General features: G+C 41.8%; 2 protein-coding genes across 4 annotated transcripts in view; one reads left to right on the top strand and one right to left on the bottom strand.

Annotated features, from left to right (window-relative positions):
- The window catches only part of TENM1 (teneurin transmembrane protein 1), a 441,878-nt gene that overhangs the window by 391,314 nt on the left and 26,489 nt on the right, over positions 1–24,075 (top strand). For all 3 annotated transcript variants that reach the window (XM_087972076.1, XM_087972078.1, XM_087972077.1), the window contains exons 23-25: positions 4,575–4,941; positions 10,187–10,697; positions 18,689–18,861. In XM_087972076.1, the coding sequence (XP_087828202.1) occupies positions 4,575–4,941; positions 10,187–10,697; positions 18,689–18,861 (1,051 nt within the window). The remainder of the gene's footprint in view (positions 1–4,574; positions 4,942–10,186; positions 10,698–18,688; positions 18,862–24,075) is intronic.
- The window catches only part of CYSLTR1 (cysteinyl leukotriene receptor 1), a 650,975-nt gene that overhangs the window by 387,808 nt on the left and 239,092 nt on the right, over positions 1–24,075 (bottom strand). The window lies entirely within an intron of this gene.

The following is a 24,075-nucleotide window of genomic DNA, read 5'->3' on the forward strand; positions in this document are numbered from 1 at the left end:
TGATTCACGTTAATCTTTTTAAACTGCAATTATAGTGTTGTTGTTTTTTCTTCAATTGTACTCAAAGCTATTCTTTTCTAACAGAAATTTCGCTTAGCATTGAGTCAGGGAGGGAGCACTGGTGACCTTCACCAGTTGAATGAGCTCTACATCCCATCATCTCTTACCATTAGCTATTCTGTCAGGGACCTGAATTCCAAAACCGCCAAAAACTCCTCAACTATTAACACAGCTTTTTTAAAAAATCCTGTTGGGCGTTTTCAGGTATTGGCAGATTCAAGTGATCTGACAAAACAGTTTAAAACCTTGTTCACACACCATAATGGGAATCTGTCCTCGGAATTTTTCTTTAATAAAAAGGCCCTTTTTGTGTTTAGAACTCTTACTTTAGAGTTTATACAAGGAATTATGTAGCATGAATATATTACCATTTATGGTCCAGGTTTTCTTTCTTTTTTTCTTTTCTTTTCTTTTTTTTCTGGCTTCTGCATTTCTACCACATTGTCAAATTGGATTTAAGTTCCCTTGGGCATTTTCTTCGGTGATATTTGTTTAAGCATACTTGGTTGTTGCAAGATAGCAGATGATGCTGGTGTGATTTGCTTTGGTTTTCATTTCGTCTTTCTCTCTGCCACTCCTCCCCCAAATCATCATTGTGATCGTAATAATCATAGTTGTTACCTGATGCAAGGAGAATGCTCCCGCATTATGACACCCCTTGGGACTTTGTGTGAAGAATTGGAAAATAGGAAAGTTGCAGAGAAGGAGAATTTTACAAAGGCAAAACACTTACTGAGCTTGGTTGCTTGCTTGTAAACATTTCATTACTTGACTAAGTAACATCATCAGTGCAAGTTGCTCTTTATTATGTAGAGTAACTTGCCCTCCCAGTGTTTATGGAAGTGTGATTATCTCCTTGGTAGTTCCTTGATTAAGGTATTCTTATCTGTTTCATTGTTAGTCTGGTATTAATCATTGCTTATCCGGGTGTTTGGCTGCTGTTGGAGATAAGGTATTCTGGTCTTTCTGTTTTCTTCTTAGCTTTTTAATTATCTCTTGAATGGTGTGTAAATATGGTTTATTTCTATGTGTTTATTGATGTGTGATTTGACTAAATGCCAAGGTTCCATGAATTCCTTAGCTTTTTTGGATTTAGCTTGGTCTAGGATGCTCTCAGTGTCCCAGCTGAGACTCTAGTTCAGGGGTCTTCAAACTTGACAGCTTTAAGACTTGTGGACTTCAATTCCCAGAATTCCTCCTTCAGTCATGTTAGCTCAGGAATTCTGGGAGTTGAAGTCCACAGATCTTAAAGTTGCCAAGTTTGGAGACCTCTACTCTACAGTATGTTGTTGTTGACTCTACTGTAGATGAACTTATAGTCGCTCACTCTGATGAGGTTACCTTGTTAGGTAATACATTTTCTACCAACAAACAGAGAGCACCATAGATTTCTCATTTCACCTCTGAGTTACAGAGATATCCTTCTATTGGCACAGGATCCTAGTTTAAACTTGATAATTTTGTAACTGGGGAAAGCACAAGAAGCCTAAGTTTCTATCACATCAAATTGCGGTTGTCAAAAGAATTACTGAATACGTTTTCAGTTCTTGCTGAAGTGAGCAAAAAAGAAAGAAAAAAAAAAGGCAGAAGACTCTGTCTCCCAACAGATTTTTACACCTGCCAAAGCTTCCAGATTCTTATGACCAATAGCTCTGGAATGTATGCAATGAAATTCAAATGGCATTACTCTTGTGTGGTGGTGTGGTTTGGAAATATCTGACATTGCTGATGTTCAGAAAGAAAAGTTTCATCAGTGCTGATTTGCAATTCAGTCAGCCTCTTCTGTCACTCTTCACAGAAGGCTGTGGTCTGTATTGTTCTTTGGGATTGGCAGCCAACCTCTCTCTCCCCATCCCCTACTACATCTGAATCACTCGTCAAACACATTATACCAAATAATACCTAGTTAATAAGAGCTGAATGTTGCTAGAGCCGCAAATTACATTATAATAACTCAAGTGCATTCTTGACCTATTTAAGTAGCATAAAGTATGCAGATAAATGTCTACATTTGCATCAAGTTACAAGCCAGCAGCCAAGTTTTACAAATAGCATTTTCCCTTCTGCAAAAATCTGCCAACAGCTTCATTTGGCAATGCCACAAAATACAACAGAACTTTGAAAAATGTTGTTTTTCTCTCTAGAATGATACTTTTTTGGTTGAAAAAGAGGGCAGGACACCACCGGAGTTGAAGGAAGAAGGTATTTTTGTCATGTTTGCCAATTCCTCTATTCTTGAAATATTAGTGTCGCTTTATAAAACCCTAGTAAGGCCACACTTTGAATACTGCAACCAGTTTTGGTTGCCATACTACAACAAAAAGATGTTGAGACCTTGGAAAAAGTTCAGCGAAGAGCAACTAAGATGATAAAAGGCCTGGAGACTAAAACATATGAAGAAAGATTACAAGTTTTGGGTATGTCTATTCTGAAGAAAAGAAGAATTGATATGATAGCCATATTCCAGTATTTGAGGGGCTGCCACAAAGAAGAGGAGGTCAAATAATTCTCCAAAGCACCAGAAGGCAAGACAAGAAACAATGCCTGGAAACTAACCAAACCTTAAACTTGCCAAGTTTGAAGACCCTTAGACTAGACAGTCACTTACCTGAAATAGTATAGGTTCTCCTGCTGAGCGGCTGGACTAGAAGACCTCCAAGGTCCCTTCCATCTCCTACTCTACTCTGCTCTGCTCTACTCTGCTCTGCTCTGCTCTGCTCTGCTCTACTCTACTCATTTTAGAATGAAAGAAATGGGATTTTGATGGATGGCAAAAATCTTCCAATATTTTAAGTTATGCATTTAAGCAAAGTCGAGCCTGCTTCATGGCTCATACTGGGTAGGAAGGTTAGGGTTGTTTATTTCATATTTAGAAGGAGTGAGACTAGGTTCCTACCAGCTCTGCTTCTTCCCACCTGCAGCATTTCAAGAGTTCTGTTTTTGTGCATATAATAATTATGTTGCTTTCAAGCTGTGATTACCAACAAGTATTCCTTAAGCTGCCTTTTGGATAAGAGAGCTTGATAGCACTTTGAAACTATATATAACTATATTTGACTGTCTATATCACTAAGACATTAAGGCCCTCAAAGTCACAGGAGAACATGAGTTCAAATCCCACCTTAGCCATGAAAGCCAGCTAGGTGATTTTGGACCACTCATTCTCTCTCAGCCCAAGCCACCTCATAGTGTTGTTGTTGTTTTGGGGAAAATAGGAGGAGAAACCTGTGTTGGATTTGCTTGCCACCTTGAGTAAAGGTTAAAAATAATAAAGTGACAATATTGTTTTATTCTATTCTGTTTTATTGTGTTCTGTTTTATTCTCTGCTATTCTATTCTCTGCTATTCTATTCCATGCTATTCTATACTATGCTACTCTATTCTATTCCATGCTATGTTATGTTATGCTATACCAGGGGTAGGAAAACTTGGCTCTTTTATCACTTATTCAATTTTTGACTTGAATGGGACTGTTTAATATGTAGGACATATAAAGAATATTAAACAGTCCCATTCAAGTCAAAAATTGAATTCCCCCACAACTGAAAAACCAGTAGGCCAGGGATGGGGAACCTTTTATGGCTCATTCAGGAATTCTGGGAGTTGAAATCCATAAGTGATAAAAGAGCCAAGTTTCCCTACCCCTGTCCCATGCTATGCTATGCTAATGCTATGCTATGCCAGTCTAGTCTAGTCTAGTCTAGTCTTATTCCTATTCCTATTCTATTAAACTCCAATCTTAGTGAGCACGTCTGGATGAGAGAAAAGGTGTCAGGTGAGGCTCCATTCAAAATCCAAGAAAGAAAACCTTAGACTCCATTGTTTTAGAGAAAAGGACTTTTACTGAAAAATTGATATGGTAGCATCAGAAGAAATACAAGATCTGAGGCAATACGCGCGAAAATCACATATAGAAAGTTATGCCAATGTTCCCAACCCTAATTGTTCCAATTGGCCATCCAATCTGAAGTATCATGTGGGGCATCTTCAGATGGCATTTCAGACATCTGGCTCACCCGCTGACCTTGGCTTGGATAGATACCGTAAGAAGCTGCAGCTGCGCAGTAAGCGTAGTAAGCATAATCAATAAAGTTTTCTCAAGTTTTACAGTTCACCCTCTCAAGCCTCCAGCACTCTCCCCATTTCTACGTAGCCCAATTAATCTTCCCTCCCCCATTTCTATGGCAGCCGGAAAGACAAGCAGAAGAAGGAATCTTGAAGGCTGACAGAAAGGTTTCCCCCCTCAGACAAATTACAAAAACTCTTTCCTGAAACACCTCATGCCATGAATCAGCCTGAAGTCTGCAACAATACATAAAATATATAACCATTAGGACCCTATTTGCTGTATTGCAATCGATAAACAACTTAATTGTCTATTTAAAAAAAATTATCTAGCCACAACTGCTTAAAGAATAATTGAATGAACGGAAGGGCAACATCATTCTCTTTTTTTGGAAAAAAAAAAGTGTAAAAATCATTTGAATGATCTTTTGTTTCTTTTCACATTGCAGGTTCGTTTAGAATGGCCAACAGACCTGGCTGTCAATCCCCTCGACAACTCATTGTATGTGCTGGACAACAACATCGTCCTGCAAATCTCTCAGAACCGGCGGGTTCGCATCATCGCAGGGCGCCCAATTCACTGCCAAGTTCCGGGCGTTGACCACGTGCTGGTCAGCAAAGTGGCCATCCATTCCACCCTCGAATCAGCCCGTGCTGTTGGCGTCTCTCACAGCGGTGTGTTGTACATCGCCGAGACAGATGAAAGGAAGATCAACCGCATCCAGCAGGTCACCACCAATGGAGAAATCTCGGTCATTGCTGGGGCACCGACAGATTGCGACTGTAAGATTGACCCCAACTGTGATTGTTTCTCAGGCAAGTGGTGGTGAATTCTCCTGTTCTGACCCAGCCTTAGCAAATAATGATAAACCGCTTATTTGTGAGTTAAAAGCAAACCCCTTTTCAAACAGGGTATGAACAGTCTTTTGTTCACGTGGATAAACAAAAATCAAATGTAATTAGTCCCAACAGACTTGGTCAAGAAATCCGAATTGTTTGCTGTATACTAGAAACGAATGGTTGTCTGTGACAACCAGCCTGTCAACTCATAAAACGTTTCTATGCCTGCTTTAGGGTTGCAGTGAAAAAGAAGTGGTGGGCGGAGGAAATTTGAAAGAGCATTGCAGCAGTTTGGAACCGAAAGTGCATTCCATTCTTATTGTCAGGATTCCAGCAATCGCTCTAATTAAATCATGATTCTCGAGCCAAACTTCAAAAAAATTCAAAGGATTTATTAGAAGCGACATACTGGCATTGTCCTATATGAAGCCAACTCTGGCATACGTCATTTACAGTCCCCTGTGACCCTGTTTCCCCCCTCCCCAATGGGTGCCTCATAAACCAGATTCTCCAATTGAGCACCTTCACAGGCTGGGAGTCATCAATCATGTTCTCCAATTAAATATATTCGCGGGCAAAAGATCTGATATTTTAGTTGCAATCTTTTAAAGATAAGAGTTGGAATGTACTTTTGCTTTCAAACTGCTGCACTGCTCTTCCAGATTTCCTTCCTCCCACCCCCCTTTTTTATGACAACTACTAAAACAGGTATAGGAATGTTTTATGAGTTGAAACTTACCTTGCAAAGATTGTAGCTAAGTGACTGGAGTTTCTGCCGCGCAAATATCTAATTGGAGAACGTGATTGATGACTCTTGGCTATGAATGTGTTTCATTGGAGAATATGAATTACGATGCACCCAAAAGGGTGGGAGGAAACCAGGGTCAAGGGTGACAGTGAATTACGTGTCTCAGAATCGGCTTCAAACAAATCGTGCCCACATGTTCGCTCCTAATAAATTTTTCATAGTTTTTGAAGCTTGGCTCGAGGCTCATGATTTAATTAGGGCAACTGCCGGAATCCTGACACAGCCACTCCCAAACCCCTCCTATTTATTTCCCAGCCAAGGAGGGGCTGGCCAGTATCCACATCTGCCTGTCCCCGAGAGCCAGCTTATAGCTTTCCTTTGCTCTCCTCTCCTTTATGCGCATATGCACATCTGGGATTGGTCCCGTCTGTTCCTCACTCAGTTTTCTGAGTTTTCGGACTTCTGCTGGAGCCCATCCTCAGATAACTTCTCTCTCTTCTTCTCCTTCTACTGTCACATTCCAGTAGAAAGAACTTCTCTGAGAATGGGCTCCAGCACCAGTCCGAAAGCTCGGAAGACTAAATTTCTGAACCCAGTGACCATCCCAGACTGAATAAAGGAAATTACTTAGAAGAGTTTCACCGTGTCTTTCTTCATTTTAAAAACCTGATAATGGAATGCCTTTGCTTGAAAGATTTTAGTTCCCCAGATGTATTTTCTAATCTCCTCCCTGAGTGTTAAACTTGTTTTTTGGTGCCAGCTTAAGCCTTACTTTGGAATGATGGAAGCATTCCATCCATGGTCAAGCAACCTATTTTGAAACTGGGATACTCGAAAACAAAACAATGAGGTTTTCACAAAATCATGACCGTGCGTTCGATTTTCCAGCTCAGAGAATGTAAGCTTTCACTCCTCCCAAGTCTCTCTTGTCTACTCTTTGAATGCAAATGTTGCTCCTGTGTTTCCAGGGTTGGGAAGAACAGTTGTATTACCAACATTAATGTGGACTTCAGTTCCACTGAGTGCCGCTTTGCCTGGTAGGAGGGCAGAGTCCACACGTTTTAAAAACAAGAAGGGGCGCCGGGATGAATGACATTATCTTAATTGCAAAATTGGCTTCTTCTTTTTTTTAGCAGTGAAATAATTAATCAGCTTGAGGATTGCTAGCATTTTGATTCTTTTGTGTCAGTGCAATGATCCTGCTCTGGGCGAGAAGAAATAGGGCAACTGTGTTCCATTATCAACCTGCCTTGGACTAGAAGATCTTCAAAGGTCCCTTTCAGCCCTATGTATGATTTTATAATGCAAGTGAAGAGGGAGACCCAGTGCTAGTAATGCAATTAACAATTCTGGAGAGGAACCACTGGCTGTGGGGGAGAGGAAGCCCAGACAGGGGAAGTTAAAAAAACATTCCAGCTGAAGAAGCTTCTTGAATGAGAAGTGAAACATCTTCAAAGAAAAAAACAGGAAAGTCCAATTACCTCCTGAAAAAAGTATCTTTGGGACAACGAACACCCTTTGAATGGTGTGGGAGTAGGAATGGATTTCCAGAGGCGGGAAAAATGCAGACTACAGGAACCATTAGCACTACTCAGGTGATCCTGAGGACACAGATAAACCTCCAAGGGGCCTCAAGGACCCTCTACAAGGATGCAAATGACCAGCTGTCTGCAAGGAGTATAAATCCTTCCATTCCTCACTATCCTGTCAGAGCTGAAGAAGCTTCTTGGATGAGAAGCGAAACATCTTTAAAAGAAACATCAAGAAAGTCCAGTTGCCTCCTGAAAAAGCACCTTTGGGACAACCAGGACCTGGAGGACTGAGAATCTCTACAGAATATCAGCTTTGAGGGGAGCAAAACTATTTGAGTTTTGCTAATATATAGATCAAACCCTTAGATCTATATTTGCTGCAGGCAGACAGTCTGGTGAGATTCTTGTAAGCACGTGATCAACAACAAAGAAACCTATATAGAAATAGAGGCTTTTCAAGGCCAGATGGGTTGGCAAATACATTTAATAAATAAGAAGAAGAAATAATAACCTGTCTGACCCATTCTTGGAGTGTTCTGGCTGCTTGTGCCTGACAAATTCAGAGTGAATCTTAACATGACGGGGAAGAATTAACCCCTTGATGCCAATTGGAGTTCTCCATTTTTGGTGATTTTTACAATGTTGTTTTAGTTTTATTTTAAAAAATAATAATCTGAAATTATTCTGCTTTCAATGCTTAATTTTATTGATTAAGTTGTACATCCCTGGACATGTATTGTACATGTCTGGAATCCGCACTGTATATCAGACATTAATACAATTGAGCGAGTCCAGAAGTACTTTACAAGAAGAGTACTACACTCTGCAACAAAATATTCTACACCACCCAGACTTGAGATTCTAGGCTTAGACATCCTTGAACAACGCTGGCTAAGATTAGACTTAAGCATAGTACATAAAATTATATGTTACAATGTCTTACCAGTTAATGAATATTTCAGCTTTAACCACAAGAGCACACAACAGATATAAACTAAAGGTAAACTACTCCAAACTCGATTGCAGGAAGTATGATTTCAGCAACAGAGTGGTCAATGTCTGGAACTCACTACCTGACTCTGTTGTCACCTGCTCAAACCCCCACTCCTTTCCCCTCAAACTAACCTCTATTGACCTCACCCCATTCCTAAGAGGTCTGTAAGGGGCGTGCATAAGCGCACAATCGTGCCTACCGTCCCTGTCCTATTGTCCCCAATTATTAGTGCCTATTTCATGTATTTATACTTACGTTTATTCTTATTTCTATTATATTGTAAGCGCTTGACAAATTAAATAAATAAATAAATAAATAAACAAACCCTCTCTGAGCAAGATGGGTGATTAACAAGCAAACATCAACTATGATACTTATCTAAACTTTCTGTTCGTATCAGTCTAAATCAGAGGTTTCGAATGAAATACAATCTTTTTAGCACATCTGTGTTCTCATCGCTTACATCCTAAAAGGATTTTGACTCAACATGATATTGCATTTCTGGATGGCAGTGTAATGCTGCCAATGTAATGTTTTCTGCTGTGATTGTCACTGCGTTTTTTTTCAGCTTGGAATGTATGAGGTTCCAAAACAGCAGGGTTGCGCGTGTAGCCCTCGACATCCAAAGTTGGATGTAATAATAAATCACACAGCACAATAATTTTGTTTGGAGCTTACCATGGGTCCTGTATCTGCCCATTTCTGGGTTATTGTTCCAGGGAGACCAAACTATTGTGGCATGTTTTAAGGATGGTTTGAAAAATCCCTGGCTCACCATTTATGTGGGAATGCAACCAAGGGCTAAATGAAGTTATGAAGATATTTCCCAATGCTACAAATATTTAAAGAGTGGAATGGAGAGATAAAGAATTCTCTTCCTTGGACCTGCTGAAGTGGGCTAGGCAACTGGATTAGAAGGTTGTATTCAATGGTGACAATGGCTTTTTTCAACTTTGACTGCATAAAGTAGTATTTCTCTTTATATATATATAAACATAATATATATATAATTGATACGCTTTTCTTTAATAAACATAAAAAAACTCAATAACTATAGGAACAGCATGTTGTCTGAGTGCAATTAGTTTTGAACAACAAAAAGACAATAAGTATAATAGTAATCATAATATACATATCATTAATAATAATCACATGGTAATAGTAGCATTAGCTTATCCCATACTAGCAAGCTTTCATTATATAATTAATCATTCTCTTAATCTTTTGGGTTTCTAACCTCTGTTTCTGTTGGTTAGCCATTGGTAAAACAGGTCCCATGTTAAAAAGTATTCTGTTTCGTCCTTGTCCTCATAAAGTAGTATTTTATCAATCTTGGCAACATTAACATAACATAACATTTTATCAAACTTGGCAACATTGCTGGGGAATTCTGGGAGTTGAAGTCCACATATCTTAAAGTTGAGAAACACTACTATAAAGTATCAAACACCACTACTATTCAATTTTTATAGCCTGGTAGCTATACATTCTTGGAAGAAAATATTAGAGTATTTAATGCTTTTGTCAATCATAACAATATTGATGGTTGAAGATCGCCTTACTTTTTCATCCTCAGTCATAATGACATTTTGCATTTATGCCTATGAAGCTTCTCCAGGCAAAACGTAGTCACTGAACTGGTAGTAACACCGGCTGAATCCCACCCCTGGAACAGCGTGTGATTGTTACTGTCTCAGGAAGCCTCGGTCAGAACATTTGGGTTTTAGTTTGGGTGGGTAAAACCTCAGGTCTTTCAGAGTGGGGTTTTCACCAGCTGTGCCAATATGACATTCCTAAAAAATAAATAAATCATGCTTTGAGGAAACTCCAGGCCTTAAGAGTTTTGCTTGCGTTGGGTTTGTTACCTGGAACTCTCCTCCATGTTCTTCGCCTTGACTAGCCATTGCAGATTTGCATATTCAACACTGTTCTCTCCCTATTTTTCAGGTGATGGTGGATACGCTAAAGACGCAAAGCTGAAAGCCCCCTCTTCCCTGGCTGTGTCTCCTGACGGCACCTTATACATCGCCGACCTCGGGAACATCCGCATTCGTGCGGTTAGCCAAAATAAGCCTCATCTCAACGATGCCAATATTTATGAGATCGCCTCTCCGGCTGATCAGGAGCTGTATCAATTCACCAACAACGGGACTCACCTGCACACCCTCAACCTGATTACGAGAGACTTTCTGTATAACTTCACGTACAACGGGGAAGGTGAACTCGGCACGGTTACCAGCAACAATGGCCACTCGGTACATATTCGCAGGGATGCCAGTGGCTTACCGCTCTGGATGGTGATGCCAGGAGGGCAGGTCTACTGGTTGACCATCAGTAGCAACGGCATTCTCAAAAGAGTCTATGCTCAGGGCTACAATTTAGCCCTAATGACCTACCCTGGCACCACTGGACTTCTTGCCACCAAAAGCAACGAGTATGAATGGACAACAGTTTATGAGTAAGTGACCCTAAGTGTTTTTACCGAACCTTGAAAAAAAAAAGCACTGCTTAGCTTATAGAATGATTTTGCCTTCATTCCACCACCAAAAATCCATCTTGCCCATAATACAGGTAGTCCTCGGTGTACGACACCAATTGAGCCCCCGAATTTCTGTTGCTAAGGGAGGCAGGTGTTAAGTGAGTTCAGCCCTATTTTATCACCTTTCTTGTCACAATTGCTGAGTGAATCATTGTAGGTGTTAGGTTAGTAACACGGTTGGTGAGGTGTATCATTGCAATTGTTCTGTTAGTGACACAGTTCTTAAGTGGATCTGGTTTCCCTACTGGCTTGGATTATCAGAAGGTCACAAAAATGACCCCAGGACAAAACACAGCAACGGTCATAAGTATAAACCCGTTGCCGAGCCTCTGAAATTTGATCATGTGACCGTGGGGAATGCTGCGGTGGTCATAAGTGGGAAAAACATAAATGACTTTTTTCACTGCCGTTGTAACTTCGAATGGCCACTAAATGAATTGTTGTAAGCCAAGGACCACCTGTACTTCCCGATTGGCAAGGTGTGCAATATCGTGTATTCATGTATTCATTCAGAAATCTTAAAACACCTTGACTGAGTTTCCACACCACATTCAACCTTGCAAAAAGTCCGTGCAAAAAGTTGATTTGATCGGGATTAGGCATGCCTGCACGCCCCTAATCAAAAACCTCAGTTTTATGTCAGATATTTAATGCAATAAGTTACTTGTTCATTTATTTATAAGATCTATATGGCCCCCTATCAGCTCTATATCAGTACCAGGGAATGCCGTTGTTATTTATTTATGTATGCATTTATTTATTTATAAGATTTATATAGATCCCCCTTTTATACAATGTCATCCTAGATAGTTCACGACAAACACAAATAATATAAGAGTCTAAAAAGACCCCTTTTTATCAAAAAGTCTGTCAAAACCAATTTTGCTGAGTGCTTACACCCATCATATTCTTCCCATGGACGGAAGCGGTAGGATCAAGGTATAATAGCAAAATCAATGGGAAGGATCAGTTTGGTTACAAAATAGCAGATTCAATTATCACTTCTGCTTTACTTTTTATTTATTTTAAAATCTTTCCCTCAAGGTGCAAGATTACAAGGAATGATTGTTCAGTTTCTTTTTCTTTCTTTCTTTCTTTCTTTCTTTCTTTCTTTCTTTCTTTCTTTCTTTCTTTCTTTCTTTCTTTCTTTCTTTCTTTCTTTCTCTTTTTTTTTACAGCTATATTGTCTAACAGAACATTGGAAATGATCAGACCAAAGCTATCCAGTGAGATCTGTTGCTAAGGCTGAATTTTAACTTAAGTACCAATAGAAGAGAATGTGTGTGTGTGTGTGTGTGAGAGAGAGAGAGAGAAATGCCACTCACGCATCATCGCAAAATCTACAGAACCGTAAAGCTTACAAATTTGAAATTTGGTACGCATGTTCCTCTTGGCTTCTAGGTGCTCACTAAGAAAGGATTTTTTTGAAATGACCATCAGAGTATTAGTATTTCCTATATTATTATTATTATTATTAACACGCTCCGATGCTAAGGAGTTCTACGCCTCCTCCCCACCTGAAAAGAAATCTGTTCCAAATGCAAAACACAAGCAGAGGAGAGGAGTTTCAGTTTTAGTTTCACAGCAGCAACCAGCTTTAGTACAAAACAGTTGAGCTAAGCCATGCCCAGGCTCCTTGCTGTCTCCTTCTTGCTCACACAGCAAATACTGTTTCGTTTTCCAGTCAGCCCTCAATTCTCTCACACACTGACAGGACGCTAGCCAGATGAATACCGATGGATGCTGGTAAACAGAGGCAGATTATTTCCCCCCCTTATTATAAAACTAACTCCCGAGTATATAGTTTTGTAGCGAAGCATGGGTATCGAGCTAGTATATATGTATATAGCTTAGTGTTAAACTCTTTAGAGTCCTCGATGCTCTCTGAGCTTGGTTGCTTACTTGCAAACATTTCATTATCCAACTAGGTAACATCATCAGTGTTACCGAGAATCAGGTTTGCTCTCTATTTATTTACAATATCTTGTCCTCTCCGTGTTGGTGGGGGTGATCTTTCTCCTTGGTAGTTCCTTGATTAGGGTATTGTTTACTGCTTGATTTTTGTCTAGTGTTAATCCTGTGTTAATCCCCATTTATGTGAGTGTTGGCAAACTGGTGTGCTAGTTTTGTTGTTTCCTTCTTAGCTTTTTACTTGTCTCTTTTGTGTAACATATAAATGTTGTTTATCTCTATGTGCTGTTTTGTCTGCATAGCAGAGTTGGAAGGGACCTTGGAAGACTTCTAGTCCAACCCCCTACCCAAGCAGGAGCCCCTTGACATGGTCACTTTCCTCTAAAGTTCCCGCAGCTTCACCCCTTCCATCATTTCATCTCTCCTAGTAGCCATAGCAATAGCACTTACACTTACATACTGTTTCACAATGCTTTCCCTCGCCCTCTAAGCGATTTGCATAGTCAGCCTATCGCCCCCAACAATCTGGGTCCTCCTTTGACCCACCTCAAAAGGATGGAAGGCTGAGGCAACCTTGAGCCTGGTGAGTTTCGAACTGCCAAATGGCAGGCAGCCGGCAGTCAGCAGAAGCAGCCTGCAGTTCCGCACTCCAACCACTGTGCCACCACAGCTCATAAAGAATGATGAGTAAGAATTCCTCAGAGAACTGAGTGCCAATCTTCCAGGCCTTCCCTAGCTTTCTTGGATGTAACATGGTCCAGTTGAAACTATGGAGAAGTCTGTCCGTGTGTTATGAAATTAAGGAATTTTCACTGTGTCTTCTAATTGCTACTTGATATTCAGAGATGACCCAGAGACTAAACTTCTGCCTCTCTGTCCGCAGGGGTCTCCAACCTTGACAACTTTAAGCCTGGAGGACTTCAACTCCCAGAATCCCCCAGCCAGCTTTGCTGGCTGGGGAATTCTGGGAGTTGAAGTCCTCCAGACTTAAAGTTGCTAAGGTTGGAGACCCTTGAATAGTGCTTATAATAGTCTTCATACTATGTGTTCTAAATGATTCCTGGTGGGTTTTTTTCCTTGGGCTCCTCTGATTTACTCACCATGTTTTGGAGGGCTTTAGTTTGTGTGTTATAGGGATGAAGTGTGGTTATAATAATCTTGTTTCTGAGATGTTTCTGATGTATGGCAGTGTTATCCTTTTCACATCTCATGTTGGTTGCTCTACAGTGGTTGTAATTTTTTGATAATAGTATGGCTACTCATTTTGTGTGTCATCCTGAGAAAACATCCCCTGAATCCCAGGATATTTTCTGTCTTGTAATGGTCTTTTCCTGAGACAGTGAAACGTGAGCCGTGGTGGCACAGTGGTTAAAATGCAATACTGCAAACTACTTCTGCTAACGGCCAACCAGATGGTTGGGGACAATAGGCTGACTCTGTAAATTACTTAGAGAGAGATGTAAAGCACTAGAGAGTGGTATATAAGTCTAAGTGCTATTGCTAATATATTGGAGGGGGTCAGTTGTAATTTGAATGGTGATCTGTTATTAAGCAAGGACTACCTGTATTAGCAGACAGTTTGTTATTTTGCTGTGCTCTCTTTTAAACTAAAAAAACTCTTTATGCCCTAAATTATAGCACTGGTTTTAGTTTTATTTAATTTCTTTGAATGTCACACCTCCTGTTAAGCATGCTGCATTTCTTTTCCTCGCTATTATATTTCTTTTGATGTTACATCGTACTGTTCCAATCCATGGTCGCAGCAATAACTTTATTTCTTATTCGATTGTTGGCCATATGCTGACTTTGTAAACCACTTAGAGAGGGCTGTAAAGCACTGTGAAGCGGTATACAAGTCAAGGGGCTATTGCTATTTTCCAACAAGATTCTAACCTTCTGCCGCTACTAGTTGTATAAAGGACCAGTCTCTCCCCTCTTCAAAAAAATAAGTATAGACTCTTGAAAACTTCAAAAGGAATCTTATTGAAGAGAGGTAAAAGCAAGTCAAAATTCAAAGCAGGATCTGAAGTCCTTCAGGGCATGCAACTAGGATAAAGGGAATTTGAAACCCCTCCCAACAGTCCGATGTGGATTCCACCAAGCCACAGGTGTGAAGATGTTATTTTACCAGCGTCTTTGAGAAAGCAGATAAGGAAAGGTTCCTAGAAGGTACCTTCCGGTGCTGCAATCCACATGGCCCCTTCTCCCCTTGCTTCTCCCCAGGTGAGAATTCTCCAGGCATCTGGGGCGCCAGGCAACAGTTATAAATCATGTAAAAGGTTATACAAAAGACAGTGTAAGAAATAGGATACTTAGGCTACATAGAGAGGAAAAGAATTAAATGTATCAAAGCCAAACCCACCCACCCTTTCTTCCTTTGGAAAATGGCAGATACACGGATATAACCAGTTGGTTCTCTTGTCGTCAAGATGCTCAAGGGATTCACACAGACCTCCAAAATCATCCTTGGAAACCGATGGTACAAAAAGTGTCCTGGAGATTCCATGTGGTTTCCCAAAACCTTCCCAGGTGAAACAGGGACCAAATGTTTTTCCCCTTCTAATGGATTTGGGTGGAGGTGGGTTTTAAGAAGTGAAATGGGTGCCTTCAGCCTTGCAGCTGCCCAGAATCTATCACACCAGTTCAAACACTCCAACTCTTCTGCAAAAACAAACCCTATCCCTAACTGTTCTTGCAGTGCATTTCCAAATAAGCCAGGGATGAAACATCCCTTAAGCCAAACAATCTTGCACACTTTTCTCGAAAGCAAAGACGGTCATTTCTCCATGTGATTCCTCCGTTGAGATCATCCCTGAGGCCAAATGGGATGGAGAACAGTCAGCCAAAAGAAAAACCCCAAAAGCCTCTAAATACTCAACGGCACAGCTTTGACAGCCTCTGGCTCAAAAGGAGTCATGTTTTCATGGAGAAATGAGTGCAGAATTGGGAAGGGAATTGCAGAGAATTGCCTCAGTTATCATCTGGCCTTGTTATCAAGATATCAGATGTTCCGATCAGCTCCTGGTAGATCAGCAAATGCTTGAATCCCCAGTGGGGGGGAAAAGCAGCTTTGGCAGCTTGGCTTTAAACCAACGAAATAGGAGAGGGCGGGGAGAAAAACCTGAACAGCTGGAAATGGGACAGCTGGATTTCCCATTAGGAGGCACAGAAGAGCTGTCATCCCTTTTCATCAGTGCTGTGAAGCCTTAGCTAGAAGACATAAACCATGCCAGCAGCACACCCTTGATGTGTAGGTCTGCAACGCTGCAATTCATAAACCTGGAGACTCCCGCATCTGGGGCATTGTCTAAAACCCTCAATATGTTTCTCGTAGCATTTTGAAACCTGAGCCATTCAAGATAGGAAACTTTAAACATTTCAGGGAGTCGAATGTCTTTTCATCAGCTCCAGTAGCTCAGGTTTTCTTTTTTTTATTCTCTTTTTCTTAGTACAGAGTGACCTCTTGTGGCATCTCTTAGGTTCCATCCAAATCCCAAGGTTTGCTACGCCGTTACTTCTGCAGCTGTCCATAAATTCACCATCATTATTTTTGAATTACTTTTTATGTACGTAATTGCCTTCTTCCTGGTGAGTTAAGCAAGGTGGCTTATAAAACGAAGCATCAGAAGTGCCAATAAAATCTTGAAAGTTGCAACAAGGGTGTGATAAATCTACATCAAATGAATTGGCCCACAGTGAGAAAGGGGCTCTTTTTTAAAAAAAAAAAATGTTAAAAGTACAGTTCTCTATACTTTTTAATTGTCCCCTTGAACTCAGTGGTCTTATTTATGAATAGAGATGCCAGGGATGAAAAAATGTCTTGAGCCAAACAGCGTGGCACACATTTCTCAAAAGCAAAGAGGGTCACTAAATGAACTGTTGTAAGTCGAGGAATACCTGTGTTGCAAAGCAAAGCTATGGCATCTAACATCATCGTGATTACAAGTCGGTCTATTGGCAGGGGTAGGCTGATACCGGTTCACCCCAGTTCGGGCAAACCCGTAGCTCATTTTATGGCCATTTTATGGCCAGTTCGGCGAACTGGCAAATCCCAACCGTGGATGGCCCCACCCCTCCCAGGAGCCCCCATGCAGCCTATTTTGGATCCCAGGTAAGTACAGGGCCCGCGTGGAAGCTCGGGGAAGGTGAAAAACGGGCCTTCCAGAGGCTCCAGAAAGTCAGAAATGGATCTGTTTTTGGCCTCTGGAGTCTGGGGAAGTCATTTTTGCCCTTCCGGAAGCTTGAGGAAAGCCTCTGGAGCCCAAGGAGGGCGAAAAATGGGCCTTCTGGAAGTTCCAGAAACTCAAAATCAGGCCCATTTCCAGCCTCCAGAGCCTGGGGAGGCCATTTTCATCCTCCTGGAGGCTCAAGGAAAGCCTCTGGAGCCCAGGGAGGGCGAAAAACGGGCCTCCCTGAAGTTCCAGAAAGCCAAAATCAGGCCCCTTTCTGGCCTCCAGAAGGCCTCCAGAGCCTGGGGAAGCCGTCTTCACCCCTCCCGGAGGCTCGAGGAAAACCTCCAGAGCCTGGGGAGGGCAAAAACGCCCCTCCCCCCCTCCCCATGGTGCAGGAGGCTGACTAGGCCACGCCCACCATGACCACGTCCACCCACCAACTGGGCAGAGAACCAGTTGCTCAATTTTTGAAGGCCACCTCTGTCTACTACCTTGTCTTGCACGCATCTAAAAAAGAAAAAAAATGGCGAAAGCTTTCTTTAGGTCTCTCTGCCTATAAAGAAATATAAAATTAAGCTGTGATGCTAGGGAGCAGACTGGAGCTAAAAAAACAAACAATAACAACCTTGTTTCCCCAAAAGTATTTGTTCTGCAGTTGGCCGCACCGGTTGTGAAAAGCTTCCACAGGGAAAAATTTTGCCCTGGGAATGAAAAGTGACTTTTTAATCATTGTAAAGATTAGCTATTCTAAGTAGGAGGGTACATTTCGACCCAGCTCTTTAGCCAAAACAGGATCCCAAAACAGCTTGTAATGCCTTTTTGGAAAGTCAAAGGTTTTTATGATTGCAGGTAGCTGAAAACAGCATGTAAGTCTAAATGCTATGAGTTTACTCTGGGCTAGCCAGTCCAGACTCACTTGATAGCTAGGGAAAGAATGGGTTGCTTTTCAGCGAAATTATTACTGGATGCCTCTCAGAAAGAGAACAAATACGGATTCATAGCAGGATCTTATCTCTCCCTGTGTCTATGTCTGTGTCTGTCTGTTTATATCTCTACTAACTCTATACCCGTACTTCGCTACGAAACTATGTAGTCAGGCTTAGTTTTGGGAGAGGAAAATAAGGGGGTGGGGGGAACCTGCGTCTGCCTACCAGCATCCATCAAGTATTTATCTGGCTAGTGCCCTGTCGGTGTGTGAACAGTTGAGGGCTGTTTGGAAACTGAAACAGTATTTGCCGTGTGAGCAAGGAGACAGCAAGGAGCCTGGGCATGGCTTAGCTCAACTGTTCTGTACTAAAGCTGGTTGCTGCTCTGAAACTGAAACTGAAACTCCTCTCCTCTGCTTGTGTTTTGCATTTGGAACAGATTTCTTTCCAGGTGGGGAGGGGGAGTAGAACTCCTTAGCATCAGAGCGTGTTAATAATAATAATATAGGAAATACTAATGCTCTGATGGTCATTTTGAAAAATCCTTTCTTAGTGAGCACCTAGAAGCCAAGAGGAACATACATACCAAATTTCAAGTTTGTAGGCTTTTACAGTTCTGGAAATTTTGTGATGATGCATGAATGGTATTTCGCTTTTATATATATATAGATTCATCTGTTGATGAACATAATAAAATGTTGATTTGATATGGGTACATCTCCCTCTTTCTATTCCTCTTCCTTCCCTTCTATTTTTCCTTCCTTCCTTCCTTCCTTCCTTCCTTCCTTCCTTCCTTCCTTCCTTCCTTCCTTCCTTCCTTCCTTCCTTCCTTCCTTCCTCTTTCTTTTTCAGTGCACTGCATTGTATATACCATTTATCTGTGCTTTTTTTATTTTCCTAGGTATGATTCCGATGGTCATTTAACCAATGCAACTTTCCCTACTGGGGAAGTTAGCAGTTTCCATAGCGATGTTGAAAAACTGATGAGAATAGAAATTGACGCTTCAAATAAGGAAAATGTGATTACAGCAACTAACTTTTCAGCTACCTCAACTATTTATACTTTAAAACAAGGTAGGAATCCTATAGTTGTTGTTTTTTTCCGTGTTTGATCTCATAGTTTTAACATTCTTCTGAATATATTTTTCAAAGCCCTGCACCAAAACAAGGTAGCTCATTATATTGGCTCCTACAGGTTACTCAAAAGATCTGATCAAGCAAGTTCAGAATAATAAGATGACAACTATAAGAAGCCTTGAGATCAGAAGTGTGTGTGTTTTTTTTTCCTTTAAACAATCAACATAATTATTCTCTCCAGTGCGAAAGACTGAACCAAGTTGTGTATCACTAAAACTGGCCTCTTTGGAAACTAACTGTGATGACACCACTTCTAAAACAGGAGACATTTCTATGCAGTCCATCAGCCTAGTATTTGTCCCCGATAAACAAAACAAGAGAAAGAATAATAAATTTATGAACAGTATTAGAACCTAGAGCAGTGATGGCTAACCTTTTCAGCTTGGTATGTCGAAAATCGGGAAAAAGTGTAGCCTTCCTCGGGTCGTGTGTCACTTCAAGAAATATCAATAATTTGGTTTATGACGGACTGGGCTGGGGTGATCACACGGGGCTGTGAAACTCGTCTCCCTGGTCTCAGGGCTGCAGGTGCAGGATGTGGGGATCGGAAGGCCACCTTACAGGGCTGTGAACCTCATGGATCTCCTTTCCTCCTGTAGCGTTCCTGAGGTAATGAAACTGACAAACCTCAGTTTATGGCGGTTAAAACTGGTTCTCTGCTGCAAAGTTCTTGCGGCAGCGGTGACACCACGCCTCCACGCAACAAGCAGGGAGCAGGGATTGGAGCAGAGCACAGGCAGCCTCTAAATGTGCAGGTTTTCCCCACACCAACAGGTGTGTCAGTCAAAGTGCCTCGACGTGTCACGAGTGACACGTGTGTCATAGGTTAGCCATCACTGACCTAGAGGAAGGTTGTAGGCAGGGGTGGGCTTCAAAAATTTTAGCAATGGGTTCTCTGCCCGGTTGCTGGGTGGGCGTGGCCATGGTGGGCGTGGCCTAGTTGGCATCCTGCACCATTGGGGGGGGCGTTTTTGCCCTCCCCGGGCTCCGGGGGCTTTCCTCGAGCCTCCGGGAGGGCAAAAACAGCCTCCCTGTGCTCCAGAGGCTCTCTGGAAGCCAGAAACGGGCCCATTTCCAGCCTTCCCAAACTTCCAAGAGGACGTTTTTCACCCTCCCCAACCCTCTACGCGCCTCCTACACTTACCTGCATCCAGAACTGGCCGTGTGGGGACTCCTGGGAGGGGAGGGGCACGGTGAGTAGGGCCAGCCAGGAGTGGGATTTGAGGGTTCTCCAAAACTGCACAGAATCATAGCTAGGGGCTCTCCCGAACCCCTGAGAATCCCCAGCAGCCCACCCAGGGGTGGGATTCGAATTTTTTAACAACCAGTTCTGTGGGTGTGGCTTAGGTGATGGGCGTGGCTTGGTGGTCAAGTGACCGGATGGACATGGCTTGGTAGTCATGTTATTGGTTGGGTGTGGCCAACTCAATATCACTCACATCGAGGCACGCATCTCCTCGCTTGGCCTCTCAAGACTGTGGGGATGATGCAACAGTCGTAAGTGTGAAAAATGGTCATAAGTCACTTTTTTCAGTGCTATTGTAACTTTGAATGGTCACTCCACACAAGCAAAGAACCAGCAAAGGAAGGAAAAACAACTCCAGAGAAGTTCCTGAGACAGGAAGTCTAGTCCTGCCAAGAATGTAATAAGGGTTAACGGAGAGGCAGTTTCTGTAAGCAACACCAGAATGTTTCCTTCCTGCCTTCCTTACAGGATTAGGCCAGTAATTTCTTCTAACAACCGGTTCTCCGAACTGCTTAAAATGTTAACAACCGGTTCTAGCGAATAGGTGCGAACTGGTAGAATCCCACCCCTGAGCCCACCCCCGGTTGTAGGGCAGCTCCACTATAATATCATTAAACTCCCTTTTTATGACCCTGTAATCCCTTAATTTGGGGTAGAGTCGGGGCAACTGGATGGAGCTGAGCATTTACTGGCTGGATGCCCTTCCTGACACCATGCGGACTTCGCAGGTTTTTTTTTTCTTTGCGCCCTAGGAGGGAAACATCTGCCGCTACCTAGGATTGAACATCACACCGCTCAGCTTTAACATAATATCATTGAATTCCACAAACTAACCTGATACCAAAACCAGAGACCACATTTTAACTTGGTTCAAGCCAGCCAATATGGGGTAATTCAACAAACCATGTTTAGATCATGCTTGGCTGAGCATTTTGAACCACCACTCCAATTGTGACTACTTTGGTGTTTGTTGATTCCTTTGCATTTTCTCTTATGAAATATAGAATTCTTTATTGGCCAAGTGTGATTGGACACCTAAGGAATTTGTCTTCAGTGCATAAGCTCTCGGTGTACATAAAAGCTATGAGTGATAAATCACGATCCTAAAGCTTTACCGATGTCAGACCCCACAAAGCTGCCAAGATCCAATAAAAGCGAAGATCACATAAACTTTGGCGAAATGTTCCCTAAACTAGGGAATTTCCATGCCTGCCTGCCTGTCTTGTTTTATTCATTTGCTTATTTATTATTTATTTATGGGATTTGTCGACTGCCACAGGACTCCGGGTGGTTACATAATTTACATGTAAAACCCGATGCAAGTCACTAGAATAATTAATTAGAACAGTCGTGTAATTAAATCTCAGTTTAAATGAAGGCTAAAAGTAGTAAGTTAAATGTCTTGAATATAGCAATGTTGGTTATAATTAATCCCCAAAGGCTTTCTGGATCAGCTATGTTTCCGCATCCTAGCCTTAGGGAGCAATTATTCTAAAGAAGTAAGAGCTGCTTAAGAGAATACCCACCAGTGGGGTTCCATACTTTCCGACTCGTAACTAGCTGGTACAATCTACTTCTTAGAGTAGGACGGAGAGAAACTATTGTGGAAAAGCAGCTCCTAAATTATCCGATCCTGACCCTTTTCCAATTAGTGTCCAACATCTTAAATTGCCCTCAGAAACCTACTTATAACCAGTACAGCTGTTACAGCAGAGAGTATCTTGACTGACCGCTAAGCATACCTCCAGATCCATTTTCTGGACCACCTGAAATGTTCTTCAAGCACATACAGCAAGTTACAATAATTTGTGCTAGAGATGATAGTAAGGAAGGCAACCTTGATGGAAACATGCAAGAACTGTTACCAAAACAGGAGGAGGAGGAGGAGGAGGAGGAGGAGGAGGAGGAGGAGGAGGAGGAGGAGGAGGAGAAAAGAAAGGAGGGAGGGAGGGAGGGAGGAAGGAAGGAAGGAAGGAAGGAAGGAAGGAAGGAAGGAAGGAAAGAAGAAAGAAAGAAAGAAAGAAAGAAAGAAAGAAAGAAAGAAAGAAAGAAAGAAAGAAAGAAAGAAAGAAAGAAAGAAAGAAAGAAAGAAAGAATAGCTCCATCAGACTTACAAGATTCTGCTATTTGATTCTATCTCAATCAAAGTATTATTAGCTTTCCTGCAGAGGTCATTTTCTGATCTAGTCTATCTCGTGGGGTTGACAGGGTAACAATGACATGGGCGACGACCTTCAACACATACGATTTCAAAGAGAGTTGTAGATGGCCCACTGGCTGAAGCCATGGAAAGTCTTACTGTCCATGATCTCCATCCTCTGTTGGAGCAGGAACTGCTTCCAGAAGGAACCCTAGATTATGAGTCTGCTTTTTTTTCTGGGGAAAGCAGACCTCAATCTCATCAAGAGTCAAAGATGGCGCAACCCTGGAATTAGACACCCTCCATGTCAACCGCCCATCATCATATTTAGTTGAATCTGAGCCTGTTTTTCCTTTGAGAGCCTCCAGATAGGTGTTTTAAGACTAGAGGTGGTATTCAGCCGGTTCTGCCCAGTTCTGGAGAACCGGAAGCGGAAGTCCTGAGTAGTTCGGAGAACCGGCAAATGCCACCTCTGACTGGCCCTGCCCCCATCTCTTCTCTGCCTCCCATTGAGTCCCAGCTGATCGGCTGGGTCTCCTTTGGTTGCCCTGCACAGGAGAACGCAGCTGGAAAGCAGGTTAGTGGGGTGGGAAGGGAAGGGGGATTTTGCAGTAACCTTCCCCTGCCAAGCCCACCAAGCCACTCCCACAGAACCGGTAGCAAAAAAATTTGAATCCCACCACGGATTAGGACTTTTGTCATATTGCCCGATGGGCCCAGAATGCCTGTTTCAGAAAGAATAAATTGGTTTATGCCACCCACTCATCCAAGGCATTGGATCCAGGCATTGGTTGGGTCTGCTGAATGACTGTTTTCCCCAACTCTTCTCTTTGCAGGCTACTTTGTAGATTGCATTTTTATATTTTATTCTATTACCTGCTTGCATTTTTAGTGTTTGTTTTTTTTTGGAGTAGTGGAGTGGACTAGAGGTGGAGCTCTCACCTCACAATGAAGAGGCTACAAGTTCAATCCTAGGTAGAGGCAGATATTTTTTTTCTCTGGGCACGATGAGAATATATCTCTGCATTGGCGACAGGAAAGGCATCCGGCCAGTAAATGCTCAGCTCCATTCAGTTGCCCAGACTCCACCCAAGGATGTTGATTTTTTTTTTTTTTTTAATGTTTGTCATCCTGAGTCACATGCCAATTTATATTTGTTGTTGTGTGGAAAATAAGAAGAGGAAGGAGTATTATGTATGTTCACCACCTTGAGTTCTTACAGAGTAATAAAGGTGGGATAAAACTCAAGTAAATAAACAAAATAAATCTGATTAGGTATCATCTGTGTATTGATGATGCCTCATTCCAAATGGACAGATAATCTCTCCCCAAGTTTTGTAGATCTGAGCAGGATACAGCAAAGATTGAAACCAGAGTAATTCCATAAATTTTTGAGTGTTATAAACGCCAACAATATTTGTGTGTCTGTTTGTGTGTTTTGATGATGAATCTTAATAATTTGTGGAAATTTGCAAAACTGACAAATTTGACTTACTGTGACCCATATTTAAGTTATCACTGCCAGATACTCTTCAGCTATTAGAGTGTTCTAATAGCTGCATTTAGTCATTTAAGAAGACAGTAGCATAACTTTTATTTCAGCTACACAAAAAAGCCAGAGATTTGGAGGAAGGGGGATGTTTCACCCTCAAAGAGGGAGAGAAAGATTTCCAGATGCTACAGAAAGTATTATTTTATTACAACCCAATGCATTTCAAATACAAATATTTCCCTGGGGCTTATAATATAGAGAGAAAGACAATAA

The sequence above is a fragment of the Notechis scutatus genome, chromosome 10 (assembly GCF_049901735.1).
Source record: "Notechis scutatus isolate UNSWTSFEM ecotype Mainland chromosome 10, rNotScu1.2, whole genome shotgun sequence".
Classification (NCBI taxonomy): Eukaryota; Metazoa; Chordata; class Lepidosauria; order Squamata; family Elapidae; genus Notechis; species Notechis scutatus.